This window comes from Oreochromis aureus, linkage group 22, assembly GCF_013358895.1.
Source record: "Oreochromis aureus strain Israel breed Guangdong linkage group 22, ZZ_aureus, whole genome shotgun sequence".
Lineage (NCBI taxonomy): Eukaryota > Metazoa > Chordata > Actinopteri > Cichliformes > Cichlidae > Oreochromis > Oreochromis aureus.
In genome coordinates this window covers 39,693,122-39,709,485 of record NC_052962.1, presented here as the reverse complement: position 1 = coordinate 39,709,485, position 16,364 = coordinate 39,693,122, and the positions used below count along the sequence as shown (strand labels likewise).

General features: G+C 43.8%; 1 protein-coding gene across 1 annotated transcript in view; it reads left to right on the top strand.

The window, feature by feature from the left end:
* LOC116333510 (tenascin) overlaps positions 1-12,826 on the top strand; it is a 44,844-nt gene extending 32,018 nt beyond the window's left edge. The window contains exons 7-18 of the mRNA XM_039605130.1: positions 202-471; positions 6,921-7,043; positions 7,416-7,559; positions 8,329-8,448; positions 8,627-8,776; positions 8,850-8,992; positions 9,884-10,016; positions 10,097-10,248; positions 10,531-10,627; positions 10,877-11,032; positions 11,573-11,736; positions 11,858-12,826. Coding sequence (XP_039461064.1) covers positions 202-471; positions 6,921-7,043; positions 7,416-7,559; positions 8,329-8,448; positions 8,627-8,776; positions 8,850-8,992; positions 9,884-10,016; positions 10,097-10,248; positions 10,531-10,627; positions 10,877-11,032; positions 11,573-11,736; positions 11,858-11,956 — 1,751 coding nt within the window. The 3' untranslated portion in view covers positions 11,957-12,826. The remainder of the gene's footprint in view (positions 1-201; positions 472-6,920; positions 7,044-7,415; positions 7,560-8,328; positions 8,449-8,626; positions 8,777-8,849; positions 8,993-9,883; positions 10,017-10,096; positions 10,249-10,530; positions 10,628-10,876; positions 11,033-11,572; positions 11,737-11,857) is intronic.
* The last annotated feature ends 3,538 nt before the right edge of the window (positions 12,827-16,364 follow it).

Below are 16,364 nucleotides of genomic sequence, written 5' to 3'. Positions count from 1 at the left end.
AGCTGCAGAGAAGCTGCCTGGTGGCTGGCGAGGAAGAGGACGATTCAGTCTGCAGGAGTTTAGAAAAGGCAAAAACCGAGTGGAAATGTATTGGTCCAAGTCAGGGAGGTAAACGGGAAAAGAGAGACAGCTTCATGTTACCTGGAAGAAAACAGTCACCTGAGTGTGCTGGACTTTCTTCTCTGTTTTCTTCACCTTCAGTCATTTCTGGTCCCACCGACCTCAAAGTTGTCAAGATGTCGTCCTCGTCTGCGGTAGTCCAATGGGAGCCGACAGTGGGGGAGATTGACAGGTACCGTCTCACCATAACACCCAATGATGGAGCAGGGAGGAGTCAAGAAATGACCATCCCAGCTGACCAGAACTCCGCACAGATCCAGCAGCTGGAGGCGGGGCGTTTGTATGACATCCTGCTCGTGGCAGAGAAAGGCGCGAGCCGGAGCGCTCCAGAGACCACCCAGGTCGTCCCTGGTGAGTAGAACCAATCACAGCTTGCTTCCACTCAGGTTAACGTCCTGGAAGTCACTTGTCTTAGCTCGCACCATTGACTGTATGTAGAAAATGGAGATAGCCTCAACTTTAGGTGTCAGAAGTGACCTTATTTAAATCATATTTAGCTAATGCTCACTAGCTTTGTTTGTAAGCTGCATCCATAAACTGTCAGATACTTGCTAATTAGTGCTAAGGAGCTAAATAATAACATAAAAGGAATTAAATTCTTGGCTGGTCGGCTACTACATTTAATAGCAATTACAATGTTTAGTTCAGTCTCACAATAAGCCAAACATATTTATCAGATAATTACATTAAAAATGCTCCACAAGTCTCCAACAGCATTCGAGAGGTCCAGTTCAGTGGCTCCATTAGCCGCACTGCAGCCGAGCAGAAAGCTAACAGCTAGCAGCTTCTTGTCGGAATGAAATAAACTATCTATAGAGATCAAACCTAATTTTTGTATTGTGCTATAAACATGTTTACTTCTGTTGTAAATTTGGGCATTTTAGTGTCAGAGCAAGAATCAAATGGATGTTGGGGGAACTCTGCTTTTACTGGCACTGAAGGTTACCGCTTGTTAAGCACTTTCTATGAAATATGTGGTCAACAATGTTAGTTAGAACTATGAAGTGTATATATCAGGTTCCTGGTCTGAACAGTAAAGTCCATGCAGAGCTACCTTACAGCTTTCTAAAGGACAAAAGGAGGATTCTCCTATAGTTTAAGGAAAATAAGTCAGGTTAAAGTCTCAGAAAATGATACTTGGCCTGATTGGATTCTACTCTTAATTTAATAAAGTACAGTATGATGTTTGATGTTTGCAACTTTACAGTCAAAAAACAAGCTAAAGCAGGGCATGCATGACCACATGTGACTCTGTGCAACCATACGAGTGTTCACCGTTTCTGTTGTGCTGTCTGTTTACAAAAAGCCAAGATAAAATCCTCAGCTTCAGGCTTCACTAACCTTTGTTATGTCTGACTTTAATAAGAGCCTCTGGTTACTTATCACCCCAAAGTTAGTCTAAAATAACTCACTGCTGAGTAAAAAGTTAGAAATTTGATAAGAGAGAGAAATAAAAGGAAAAGAATCCAGGTCGGAGTTGTTCAAACATTTCTTTTCCAGGCTATGCTTTGGCCATAACAGCTTTTGTTCGGCTAAGTGAGCCTTTGTGTCCCGACACCTCATCATTCAATGAATTACGTCATATAAAACACGTTAGTCGATGTCCTGCCCCGACCCTCAAGAAGAAAACATTCTTTTATCTGCCTCTAACCTCAGTCGATATATTTCTTTCTCAACAGTGATACAAGCACCAGGTTTGTCCAAGGAAAACAATAATGACATTATGATTATCTCCTTGCAGGTTGAACATGGATGCTGCTGAGTTGAGTTATTTGTTTGCTCTGGCTGGCAAACTGTTGTAAATCAGGTTTCCTTAAAGGAACAATAATGATTAACAACCCTGCTTTTCTTTCTTTGTTAGGTGTGACCTCTTCAGTATTAAGGGCATATTATGATGATCTTAACACTTAATCCAAATACTCACTCCCTTTACATCCTTAGGAAGGATATTACCAAGATTTCCCACGCCAGCTTCCCCTCCATATATTTCCAAAGAGTCCACTTTGACCATCCAGGCTTCCCTAGCACCTACCCAAGATGTTAGCAGCATACACCAAGACTTGAACCCATCAGCTCAGGGACAAATATTTGACCAGCGTGAGAAGACAGAAGATGTGAGCAAGGCTAACTCTGATGTCCAGGACAAAGACTCCTCAGCTCCTATAATAATTGCCAGAACTAAACCTCTGGTCAATAAAATGTTTTCAATAAATGGCACCAGCTCCAAACCCATTGGAAAGTCCATATTGCCAAGGAAGCAATTGCATTTCAATGCAACAAGAGTTGTGCCCAGAAGGAGGCCTTTTAAAAAAGTCATGGAGAAGAAAAACCTTAAACCAGGTGTCCCCATCATCAGACAGTCTGTGTCAGACCCAAGCATAGAGGCATCCAGCTCTGACAGAGTTGATAAAAATAAAGCTATGCTGCCTGGAACACATTCAGAAACAAAGATCCAAAGTAGCTCCAAGGAATCAACGGCTGCTGTTGACTTAAAAGGGCCACCACATGTTGGCATTGCAGGCCATGGAAGTGACACTGGGACCGTTCAAAGCCAAGAGAAGAAATGTATAAATAAAATCAAAGTGACACATTTGAGACTCCCCTTAAAAGATAGAGGCAATGGGTGTAGAGGCGCTGAGGCTGGCATGGTAGAGAAAACATTAAGTACAGATCTGGGTTCACCACTTTCTGCAGAGCCAGACCTTGATTATAAACCAGATCCTTTACATAAACTCTTGAAAGACACTTTTGAAAGTATGAACATCTCAACATTTTCTGTTCACCTGTCAAAACCATCAAACCTCTCCGTCAATGCAGACATAATAGGGAAACAGATTTTAAGAGGACTGAAGCCACTGCCATCGCTCTCATCCTCTTCAGCATCCTCAGAGTCACAATCATCATCGCATTCATCAGCCTCGAGGACATTACACTCTCCAGCTGCATCACCATCACCATTACCTTTATCCTCACCATCCCCACCTTCACCTGGTTTGGATGCATCAACAGCAGGATCATCATCCTCGCAAATGTATTTAATTCTATCATCACCTTCATCATTACCATCACCACCTCCATCCACATCATTGTCCCTTCCAACAACATCATCATCCCCTTCCAGAGCTGATAAATTTGATTCACATTCAACCAATGAGCTAAGTGAAAGCAGCAGAAGTATCTCTGAGCCTGCACCACCCACAGACAGAAAACCACCACCCTTCAGAGAAGGTGGGGTACCACGAATCAACACTCCTAAATATGGAATCAGACGCCGTCCATACACAAAGTTTGGACCTTTTCAGAACAAAACCCATATAAATTCTAGATTTCGTCTCCCCTCCCATCGTATAAACCTTAGTCCTGAAATGACAGCAGAGAACAAACATCGGCCGACGAGCGAACTGTTGTCTTTACCATCTATATCTGCTTCTGAGGAATCATCCTCTGTTAAGGCAAGTGTACCAGTGAAGGATACAAGTGGGTTGAAAAATGGGACAGCTACACCTGACTTATCTGAAATTGAGCAAAACCAAAAAAATGTGCAAATAGAAAGACAAAGAATAGCAAATCGCTGTCCTCCATTCAAGAAATGCCGTTTTCTAAAAGGGGGACCTTTTCAGAATCAAACTCGTCGTATTGGACCTTTGAACCGTGAAACAGAGCCACGCAAAGAGCAAGTGGTTTCCAATGATTTAACAGCTACGTCAGCCCCTCTTCTTCCCAAAGGGCCTGTGAGAGATGCAGATGATGGTGGAATTGGGACAAGAATCTCCTCCACAAGCTCAGCCACTGAGTTTAATCGGACACTCGGAGGAAGAGGAATGCCCACCTCCCATCGCCCAAATACCAAACTGGGCTATATCCCTCGCCAAGTATATCACAGACGTTTAAAAAACGGAACCCAAAGATTACCTCAACATCCGTATAACTATCCTCCTCGCAAGTATTTCCCAAACAAAGAGGTAAATGCAGGCAGCACTGGAAATCAAACTGGCCAGCTGAGAAGCATATCAACACGCCAGAATGTCCAACACCCTACGCATCAAATTCCAATTAGAGGAGGAGATCAAGATACTGCAGCTGACCAGATAGATGGTCAAACCAATGTCCGATCACAGACTGAGAATCTAGGAACTGGAGACAGAGCTGTGGCGAGAGAAGAAGATATTAGCGGTACTGATTCACAGCTGCAAGAAATAAATGAGAGAGGAAATCCTGGCAAAAGCAATGAGACTAGAATTCAAGACAGACCAACAAAACAACTTTTCCCAAATTCAAGACCCTCCAGCTCAGTCACATTTCCAACAAGACAACCAGCAGCAAAAACTATTCCAGCACAGCATCACACCCACATTAGACACTACACCGGGGGTAGCCAAAAGAGTGAGAACCCAAAAACATTTGAAAGTAAAACTAAGCAGACAAATCCTACGTCAGATCTTTCTTCGTCTGGAGTCTTAAGGGAACCTTTGGACTTTGTGGGAGTCACAAACCAGACCACTGATGGATTCACATTGATATGGGACTCACCTGAAGGCAAGTACAAAAACTTTGTTGTGACGAGAAAAGAAGCCAGAAAAGAGGAGGACATGGAGCCAAAAGAAAAAGTACATGATTACCAAGATTCTGGCAAAGAGGGAGGCAGGGAAGAAGAGAAGGAGAATCGTACGCCTAACAGGGACACCATTTCCAAAAATGTAGGTACTGAAGATGAGAACAGAGTGCCTGAAAGCCTTGTAACTCATGCCCCAAGAATCCAAAGCAAAACAATAATAAAACCAACAGAAAATGAAAAAACCTTCAAAAAAGTCCTTCCTGGCTCAGCTCGGTCCTTCCGGTTTGAGGATCTGCCCCCACAGACTGAGTACACCTTGACCTTACTGGGAAAGGGCCCTGGTGTTCTGTCCAGACTGCACAAGCTTGTCATCAGTACAGGTACAAGCTATTGTAACAGTAGAAAAAGATTAATTTCTACTGTGCAATGCTTCAAAATTACTGTCAGTGTTGTCAAGTCTCATTCAGACAGCTTGATTCTTACTTTTTGATCTTGTACCCGCGTCAGTCTTGGGTCATTCATAAGACTGTTCATGCAAGTGCTATATCTTTACTGCAATTCATATTGAGCACATCCATTTGTTAACTAATAATCACTCATCTTAAATGTGACTAGAAATGTGTGCTTACCCACTAAATGCTTCCTCCATTGTGATTTCAAGAGCTCGGATGCTGTGGTGCTCTTGAAGACTGTAAGCTTGTGATTTACAGTTTCAGGTTCATCACTTTGTGTTTGTCATTTAAACAGTGGTTCAGTATAACTCACTTTTGCTGTTTCTTATTAACACTTACCGATTTTGAAAAACAAAACAAAACATGAACTTATGTTTTCTGTTCATATTATATTTGTGCAGTCATTCTTCAGCTCTCATGAATATGAAAAAATACTCATATTCATGACTGGCATTATAAAGATCAACACCCTCTCCACCATAAAAGACACATCCAGTTATTTGATGTCAATCCTCAGATGTGGATTTATAAAGCTGTTTGCTAGATAGTCTTCTTACTTTGGACAGGCCTAACTTGGTTAACAAACAACCTGCAGAACCTATCAGACTGCCACATGCAGAAAATTTACCAATTCTTTACCCAAAAAAAAAAAAAAAAAGCAGGGAGAGTCTTTTTTTTTTCCTTTTTTTCTTTGTGCAAACACTATGGAAGATTTTATGTACAAGAAACCAAACGGCACTCTTCCAGCTCTGTTGCGAATGATTAACAGAAGAGGACCCAGGACTGAGCCTAGGGGAACTCCACTGTTGATACAAACTAGTTGATCAACTGAGTTGACATCAAAGACATCAGTAACAACATAACTCTATTCATTCACTGCTACTCTGGTCTTTTCTCACTCAGGGTAAGCTAACAGCCATCTTCACTGACACCCCTTCACCTCTCTCCCAAACCAGGGTAAGACCACGGCTGGTCTCTCTACTTTCGGTCTGTTTTAACCTTTCGCATTTAAAAACGAAAAAGTAAATCAATTAGTTCATCTGTAAATGTGAACGTTTTACAGTTAAATCAGCGCTGTACAGTACTGATGCATACTGTCAGTATTATACAGTACAACATAGATTTTATTACAAAGAATAGTCTAATTCTCTTTTGTAATATACAGTTTAAGTCATGCAAAAAATAAAATAAATATAATTTATTGAGTGAGTCCTTCTGAATTTTGGAAAATTATTTTAACTTCTCCCGATCGTTTCCTGGTTCTTACTTCCAACTCTAAACAGTTAAATTAATATCTTAATGTGTTTGTGTTCATTCACTCTAAATAATCTTGTCGAGTGGTCTCTTTATCTTCCTTTGTTTTAACGTCCTTTATTCCTGCCATGCCTTTTATTTTCAGGTGTGACCGAGCAGCTAACTACTGTATTAAAATGTCGTCACTCCCTACTTTGCCCAGAAGCCATCTGCATTTAATTGTTACTTTATATGTCTGTATATGATTTGTATACTGTATATATGTTTGCATTGTACATATATACACAGAAAACCATTGGAGCACTAATAGCAAACGTGTGGATGAATAAATAATACTGTGCACACTGTTTTCACTCCTGACCCTTTTCACTCTACTTCAGTGTTTTTCACGAACCCAGTTATTATTTTTTCTTTCTCTTTGTGGAGTTTTTGTATTTCTGCTGCTTGTTTTTGTCTTTTATTGATTTTTTCCCTCCACTTCCCTTCCTGCCTTTCGTTTACCCCTCTCTCTCTCTCATTATATTCGATCTGCCCTCTAGGACCCGAGCCTCCCTCTAACATAGTCTTCAGTAAGGTGACGGACAACTCTGTGACGGTGTCGTGGACCAAACCAAAGAGTAACGTCAGCGGTTTCAAAGTCACATATACCCATGCAGAGGATGGTGAGAGCCTGGATTCCTATTGTGCTTCATTTCTTATTGGCTAGTGAATATTTACGTGAGCAAAGGTCGTGTCCAGTTTCTAGATCAGGGAGCGAGGTCACAGCTGATGAGTAAAGCAGACGTCTTTACTCACTTTGCTTCAGTTCAATAACATTGTTTTCTCTGTATGATTGTTGGGTCCTTACCGTACAATATGAAGCACCTTGAGGCGACTGATGATTTGGTGCAAGACTTTATGGAAAATAAAAAATATTGAATAATATATGACCTTTTATTATATGCAAAAAATATATGAGTTTGAAAACGTCGGTGCAAACTCACGTCTATTAGGATTACATGAATAAATAACTAATCCTGTGTTTCTGCATGCAGGCGAGCCGGTGTCGGTGTCTCTGGACTCAAAGGACTCCACCGTGGGTTTATCCAAGCTCTCACCTGGTTCTTCTTACGAGGTCACCGTCATCTCCACCCTCGGACTGGACGAGAGTGATCCAGTGAAAGACTTTGTCATGACGCGTGAGTCACGCGCTGTTGTTCACTGTGTTTATCTCAGCCTGAAATGACACACTGTTGTAAAAATTCATAATTGAATCCACACACGGTTTCTTTAAACAGTTTCATGTTTTCCATTTTTTGTGCTTTTTTTTTACACTGAAGAACTAAAAACGATTAATTTTACATGTTTTTCCTTCTATATGAGAACTGGTAGTTTGGTAGTGTTTGCAGCAGGTGCTGGACCTGGAAATGATCTGTACAGTTTTAGGCTTCCTCTGAGGAGACTCATGCTGGATTTATTCCAGTTGTCTGTGTTACATCAAAAGAGCAGAGAAGGCAGTTCAGATGATTCCCATCCTAAACACAGAGTCTCACTGGGAAACTGGACTGCTTTTTTCTAATCTTTGCATATTTCACTGGTGATCAGTCTACATGTATTTGGTGATTATCAGACTGGGGCGTGTGTCCTCTGGAGTGGAAGACTGAGAGAAACTTCAGGAGAATTATAGAAGTCTTCATTTCACTTTGACTTTTAGGCTTTTAAATCATGAATATAGAGTAAAAACTTCAGTATTACAATACAGATTTGTACTTGTTAGTTGGTTAACTGGCGTTTTACTTTCTTCACCGTGGTTGTGATGTTTACTGCGCTAAGCTTCAAGTTGAACCAATATAGCTGAAATGTTGCTTTTATAATTGTGGAGCGGGAGGTCAAGATGGGAGGTCCTAATGGAAGAAAGGTCATGATGGGAGGATATGATGGGAGGTCGTTCTTTTATGTGTCTCTCAGTCCCCGACCCGCCGACACACCTGCGTGCCGTAAACGTCACCGACTCCACCGCCCTGTTATTGTGGCGTCCAGCACTGGCAGCCGTTGATAAGTATTCCATTGTCTACGGCGCGGGCACAGGTGAGCAGTGAGGCTGTATCATCTCGCTGTTAATGCAAAACACATCATGTCGGCATCAGAAATGTCACTTTCTCTTGTGTTCTTAAATTCGCCCATGGCTCCTTTGTGCTGCTCCTACGTGTTTGATTAAAGCGTCCAGTCTGATCATCGTTTTGAATGAGGCAGTTTGCTTGTGCAGGTTCAGAGGTGAAGGTCACGGTGTCCGGAAACGCAGCAGAGCAGCAGCTCGGCGGTCTGGAGGGATCCACCACCTACACCGTCACTGTAACCAGCCAGCTGGGCAGCCAGGAGAGCTTGCCGGCCACCACCAGCTTCACCACCACTGGCGGTCAGCACCACCTTTGTCTGTAGTTTGGTTTGTGACCTGAACAAACATGAACCTCATCAGTGTTCCTCTCCAGGTTCGGGGAAAGTTGGGGAAGGCCCGCAAGACCTCCAGGCGAGCAACGTGACTCCACGCACTGCCACGTTGTCATGGAAACCTCCATCAAAGCCTGTTGGTAACTACAGACTGAGCTATCGGGCTAAAGACAAAGAAATGAAGGTGAGCAAGTTTTAAAATGATTTTGTCCCGATTAACTTCTGATAACACAATCGTCCGGCTTGTTAGCATCGCCTCTTTGAATCAGAGAAAATCGAATAACATATTTGTTACATTTGCTGAGTCCTCTTGTCATCACCGTGTGCACATCTGGACTGTTTCCAGCACAGCTGCTTCTTTTAGGTCACTCTGTGGACGTTCACACTGCTTACACTTGTACATGTGTGATTCATGCTGAAACTTCAGGGCAGGTGTGGAGACGATCGTGTTGGTGTGGTCAAAGAACTGTTGAATCTTCAGTGTGCAGGGAGTCATATAAGGAGCAATCATTAGAAGGAAAACACGAGTTATTGTTGTCCGGATAGACTCAGAATCGCAGCAGTGACAGGGATTAGGGCAGGACCCTGGAGTCTAGACGCTGGTGGTGATGAAGGCAAGATCGTGGCTTGGTTGGAGCTCTGAGTGGTGCCTGGCAGGGTGGAGATGGACATGAGGAGGGTCTACACGGGAGAAGGAGACATGAGCAGAGCGGAGGCAGATCAGCTTGACGAAGGCATGGACTAGAGCGATGATGTCAGCAGTGAGTTTTACGTAGGGACGTAGCAGCTGAACACCTGGAAAAGCTCCCAGATGTGTGAACATGGAGCTTCCTTATACAGTTTAAGCTTAAAGAGGTCCAGATGTGTACATGGCGACCACCTTAAAGAGAACCTCAGACTCATTTTATTATTTATTTATTCATGAACATCAGCAGATGTTGAATTTGATGGTTGTTTTTCACCAACCGTCAAAGGAAAACGTGGATAAGACGTTCCTATTTATTTTGACCTGACATGTTTGTAATAGCGTGCATATCTCAGACGTTCCTGAGACTTCCGTTTGTACCTGCGGCAGGAGGTCATTGTGGACGGCTCGTTAACGCAGTACAACCTGACTAGACTCCATCCTGGATCCACGTATACGCTGCAGCTCCAGGCCGAAGAAGGAGGACAGTACACATCCGCCATCTCCACAGAATTCACCACCGGTACTTCTTTGAGCCTTCGTCAGTGCTGTTATTGTTCGAGATTTCCTCCCACCCTCACCCTCCATCCTCCTCCTCCTCAGGAACCCTGCGGTACCCGTTCCCCACTGACTGCTCTCAGGAGCTGCTGAACGGCATCATGACTTCAGGCGAGGCAGAGATTTTCCCTCAAGGCAGACACGGGACGCCAGTGACAGTTTCCTGCGACATGGAGACAGACGGTGGCGGCTGGACGGTATAAACTCACACCACAGAGTCATCTTTACTTTACGTGTGTTTGCCTAATTTAATTACTAATAAAACACTTCCAATATAATCCAGCTTTATTTATAAAGCACGTTAAAAATGATCTTTAATGACAGCAGGGAAAAATAAATAACAGTAAAACATGGAAAAATACATAAAAGAAGAAACCTTTTCACAGGACTCGATGGAGACCGGCTCACTTTCAAAGGCAGCCTCGTGTCAGCGCCGCCTGCACTGAGCAGGTCTCAGCTGTTTGGTTTCCTGTGTGCAGGTCTTCCAGCGGAGGAAGGACGGCTCTGAGAATTTCTTCAGACGCTGGAACGAGTACATCGAAGGATTCGGGGACGTGAATGGAGAGTTTTGGCTCGGTGAGAGATGCTTTTTAATATTTGAGTACAAATTTGCACAGGACCAAGCTCAGTGTGGTGAGGAAACATGGGACCTCTTTGGCAGATGCAGCTTCCACAGAGTGCAGTTAAAGCAGCAGATTCGAGCACAGCACCAGTTTAACTGCAATGAAAGACATTCTCATCCCAGCCTTTTCTAATTTTTCTGTCCAATATGTCTGTTGTTTATTTTGGTTCCTTTAATAAAACCCGATAAACTCGCCCCTTCAGGACTCGCCAGTATCCACAACCTCACAGCGATGAGCAGGATGAGCCTGCGGGTCGACCTGCGAGACGGCGACGAGTCGGTGTTCGCTCAGTACTCGATGTTCGAGGTGGCCAAGAGGAACTACAAACTGACTGTGGGAGGATACAGCGGCACCGCAGGTAACACGGGAACCTGGAACAGGAGCCGTGACCAAAGGTTTTCAGCACTGCTGAGCTTGACTGAGGTTCAGATGTTTGCTCTGAACATCCTGATGTGTCTGAGTCTCATTCAGTCAGAAAAAGCCATCACACCAAAGTCACCTCTGTCCTACTGTAATGTCCAGACTGGGGGGGGGCAAGGCCCCTAAAAGCATGCCCCTGCCTGCACCCCTGGCCTCCTTGGTCTGGGACACTGAAAACTGTTGGACAGTCATGTATCATCAGCGGTCAGCCTGACTCACAGTTGGCTGCTGCTTCTCACACGCGTCCATGCCAAGCTGCGCTTGTGCCCAACACAAACCTTTGCGATCGCACCTCCTGGTTACAGTTTCTTATTTTCTCTTGTGGGAAACGAGTTTGAGGCTTTATTTCCACTAAAATTCACAAAGGGTTGAATTAAGTCATGTAAATAAAACTCAAGGATCCTGAGATAATGAATGATTTAAGTAAATAAAATTATATTTGTTAATAAGGAAACTTCCTACCATGCTATCGTTTCAGGTGACTCTCTCAGTTACCACAACAACCGGATCTTTTCCACCAAAGACCGAGACCTGGCGCCCTTCATCACCCGCTGCGCCATGTCTTATCGAGGAGGCTGGTGGTACAAGAACTGCCACGAGGCGAACCTCAACGGCCTCTACGGCGTCAACACCAAACACCAGGTAACGTCATCGAGTCGCTCGGACGGATTTTACTTATTTTCAAGGACCTGCTACAACTTTGAAATGGAGCTGGTTGAAGTATAAAAACAAACGTGTGTGTGTGTGTGTGTGTGTGTGTCAGGGTGTGATCTGGACCACCTGGAAAGGAAAAGACTTTTCTGTCCCGTTCACTGAGATGAAGATGAGACCGGCAGCCTTCAGGCCTCCGTCCCGAGGATGAGCGTGAGAGAGGCTGATGATGATGATGAACTGCTAAACACACATGCTCAGTGTGTTACATGTGTGAACACACACATTGAAACGGGGAGCTCGAGCTCCTGTTAGAAGATTTGTATAGAGTCAGTTATCATTATGTTACTGCAGATTGTACAGGTTCCTCTTTTTCGCCAGTATTTGAAAGCGGAGCGTCTTCCTCCATATTTAAAGGCTCAGTTCACACAAGTTACATCACAGCTGGGGTCCAGTTAGACAGGTCTGGTTTCACATGCAGATACTCTGATCAAACTAGAGGACCTCGTGGCTCCTGATCCAAAGCAGACTGTGAGCAAACCTTCAGCGAAGCTTTCAGAGGCAATAAACGTCACACACGCTAAAAAATAACTCAAAACCCTCTTAGAAAGATTACCGGTACCAGTAAGTGCTCGGCTCAGTCAGATCCGATGGATATGAGCGACACACAGACCAGAAACGCAGCTCACACGTGACTTCCTGGTTTTTCCATCACTGTGTGCCTCAAATTTGAAAAATAAATAAGAATAAAAACTTTTTCAAGGACAAAATGATCCAAAAAACATTTTAGTGTTTCAGATCAGATCACAGTGAAATGTAATCAGGCACAGGTCTTGCTTCTGATTTAAGACCCTTAGAAGCTCGTTTAGCAGCAGCCCCACTTTAAAGCTCAGCAGCGCCCCCCAGTGTTCACTCTCTGTGAGGGTCCTCAGGTGCACTGTGGCCCCGCAGTAAATGGAGACGGGTGAGTGAACGAGAGTCATGTCTGTGCTCTGTCTCCTTCTCGTTCTGTTAACAAATCTGTTTTATTCCATGTATAAAGCCTCCCAATGACTTCAATAATAAAACAAGTGAAACTAAACAGCTGTACGGGTTCATCTGTTGGAATCAAGTGGTTGAATTTTGAGTAAACACTCTCTGTTTGCAGGGATATGAATGAAATCATTCTTTCTTTTGTTTAATCTTGTGGTAAATGTTGAATATATTAAAAAAGAACATGTCAGTGCAGTTTGAGCAGTTTTCATTGACTCTGCTGGGCAGTGAATAATGTCCAACATTCAAAGTTATTCTCTCTGAAGTGCTGTGATGCACACAAGGTGTCACTGAGTAAATGTCACAGAAACTGCACCTGGATCAGCAGTAGAAAGAGGAGGAAGAGGAGTATCAGCAGTGTTGGGTAGGTCACTTTTAAAATGTATTCCACTACAGATTACAGATTACATGCCCCAAAGTGTATTTTGTAACGTATTTCGTTACGTTACTCAATGAGAGTAATGTATTCTGAATACTTTGGATTACTTAATATATTATCAAGCTTTTACAACTACATGAATGTGATTTATTACTATTACTGAAGGTTACTCTCCATACCAATACCAACTAGCTGTTTCAATCTTAATATAAATGAGTAACAGTAGGTGGACATTAGGTAAGGCTGCACTTTTTGCAGCGATCTCGTATAGAAAACTATTCCACGCGTATATAAAACAGGTCGGCGGCTCTGAACCGTAGTAAAGGGACCTCTGGCTAATATGTCGGGTTCATGTCGGGTTCGTAGCTGAAAACTAGCTTTACTTTGTTGTCTGGGTCAACTTTGCTAGTGAGAGACAGAGAGAGGCGTTGAAAGGCTGCTCCAACGGAGCTTATTGTTTCGGAGGAAAACACGAACACAGTGTACAGTTGAGTCTTAATAGCTTACTTACAAATGGGCTCGTCAGGTACTCTTCTTGGCTGCAGTGGTTATTATTATATTTACATGCTTCCAGCTCCCGTTTTTGCTCCGTGACAACTCGTACTTTTCCTTTTTCTCCCTCCCTCGCTCACAGACACATCACGGGTACAGCAGTCCATTCTCCCTGCAGCACGGACTACACTGCCCATGAGGCTACATTCTTTAGGGCGATGCCTGTAACACTTCCTGTTGAATACCACCTTTTTAAATGGCAACAATAACGGAATAAAGTTACTCATATTTTGAATTTTAAATGTAACACTGGTACATGTATCCCATTACTCCCCAACACTGAGTATCAGTACAACCACAACACAGTGTAGCTGTTTAGTGTTAAACTGTATGTGAAGATCTCCAAAAGTTGAATCTGTTCATCTGGACGTAGCGTTTTGTGGGAGAAACGTTTCGTCACTCATCCAAGTGACTTCTTCAGTCTCAGCTGACTGCAGGTTTCCCCAAACCTTATAAACAGTACATTTGCATAATGACTGAAACCAGCCCACTGAAGGAACAATGGGCTGTGAGGTCAGTTCCTTAATCATAATTATGCAAATTCCCATGACCATTGATCAACAACCACTGACCAAAACCCACTGATCAAAGAACACTGATCAATGGCCATGAGTACCATTCACAGAGTGTTGGGGAATGGCTGCAATCACAGCATTGTAAGATGGCGAAAGATGTACCCTTAGGCCCCCTCCTCGATTCAGAGATGGTCTTTCCCTTTTCACGTAAATGGCCTCCTTGACTCCGCGCTCAAACCAGCGTTCCTCCCTGTCCAGGATGTGTACATCCTCATCGTTGAAAGAGTGTCCACTGGCCTGTAGGTGTAAATAAACTGCAGAGTCCTGGCCTGATGAGGTAGCTCTTCTGTGTTGTGCCATCCACTTCGCTAGAGGTTGTTTGGTTTCCCCGATGTATAAATCCTGGCAATCCTCCTGGCACTTAACAGCGTACACTATGTTACTCTGTTTGTGTCAGGGGACCCGATCCTTGGGGTGGACCAGTTTTTGGCGCAGCGTGTTTTGGGGTTTAAAAGCCACAGAGACCCGGTGTTTAGAAAAAATGCGTCTCAACTGTTCCGATACTCCTGACACATATGGGATCACTACAGGTTTTCGCCTGGGCAGCGGTTGTCCTTCTCTCCTGGATCGGCTGGAGCTTTCTTTAGGTGCCTTCCCACCTACTTCACATACAAGGGTCAGTTCTACAGGCAGAAACATGGGTGTGCCATGGGCTCCCCAGTTTCACCCATCGTGGCCAATTTGTACATGGAAGAAGTGGAAAAGTGGGCTTTGCTATCCTACCCTGGAACACCACCAAGCCATTGGTTCAGATATGTGGATGACACCTGGGTGAAAATCAAATCTCAGGACGTACCACATTTCACGGATCACATTAACTCGGTGGACCAACACATCAAATTCACCAGGGAGGATATGAAAAGTGGCAGGTTAGCCTTCTTAGACTGTGAGATTTCCATCAGTAATGGGGGACATCTAAAAGCTGACGTGTACCGTAAACCTACGCATACGGATCAGTATCTAAGGTTTGACTCTCATCATCCACTGGAGCACAAACTGGGTGTCATCAGGACGCTACAACACAGAGCGAACACCATCCCCACTGACACAGCGGCCAGGGAGGCAGAAGAACAGCACATCAAGAAGGCCCTGAGTAAATGTGGTTATCCCAGCTGGACTTTTGTCAAAGCTGGGAAGGCTCCTAAAGAAAGCTCCAGCCGATCCAGGAGAGAAGGACAACCGCTGCCCAGGCGAAAACCTGTAGTGATCCCATATGTGTCAGGAGTATCGGAACAGTTGAGATGCATTTTTTCTAAACACCGCGTCTCTGTGGCTTTTAAACCCCAAAACACGCTGCGCCAAAAACTGGTCCACCCCAAGGATCGGGTCCCCCGACACAAACAGAGTAACATAGTGTACGCTGTTAAGTGCCAGGAGGATTGCCAGGATTTATACATCGGGGAAACCAAACAACCTCTAGCGAAGTGGATGGCACAACACAGAAGAGCAACCTCATCAGGCCAGGACTCTGCAGTTTATTTACACCTACAGGCCAGTGGACACTCTTTCAATGATGAGGATGTACACATCCTGGACAGGGAGGAACGCTGGTTTGAGCGCGGAGTCAAGGAGGCCATTTACGTGAAAAGGGAAAGACCATCTCTGAATCGAGGAGGGGGCCTAAGGGTACATCTGTCACCATCTTACAATGCTGTGATTGCAGCCATTCCCCAACTCTCTGTGAATGGTACTCATGGCCATTGATCAGTGTTCTTTGATCAGTGGGTTTTGGTCAGTGATTGTTGATCATTGGTCATGGGAATTTGCATAATTATGATTAAGGAACTGACCTCACAGCCTATTGTTCCTTCAGTGGGCTGGTTTCAGTCATTATGCAAATGTACTGTTTATAAGGTTTGGGGAAACCTGCAGTCAGCTGAGACTGAAGAAGTCACTTGGATGAGTGACGAAACGTTTCTCCCACAAAACGCTACGTCCAGATGAACAGATTCAACTTTTGGAGATTTACTTTCCTGGATGATTGAGAATGCATCAAGATGTATGTGAAGATGCACAAAGCATGAACTGTTTTTATTGGAAAATTACAAGACCAAGCAATTTGAAAAAAGTGTACTTAAACA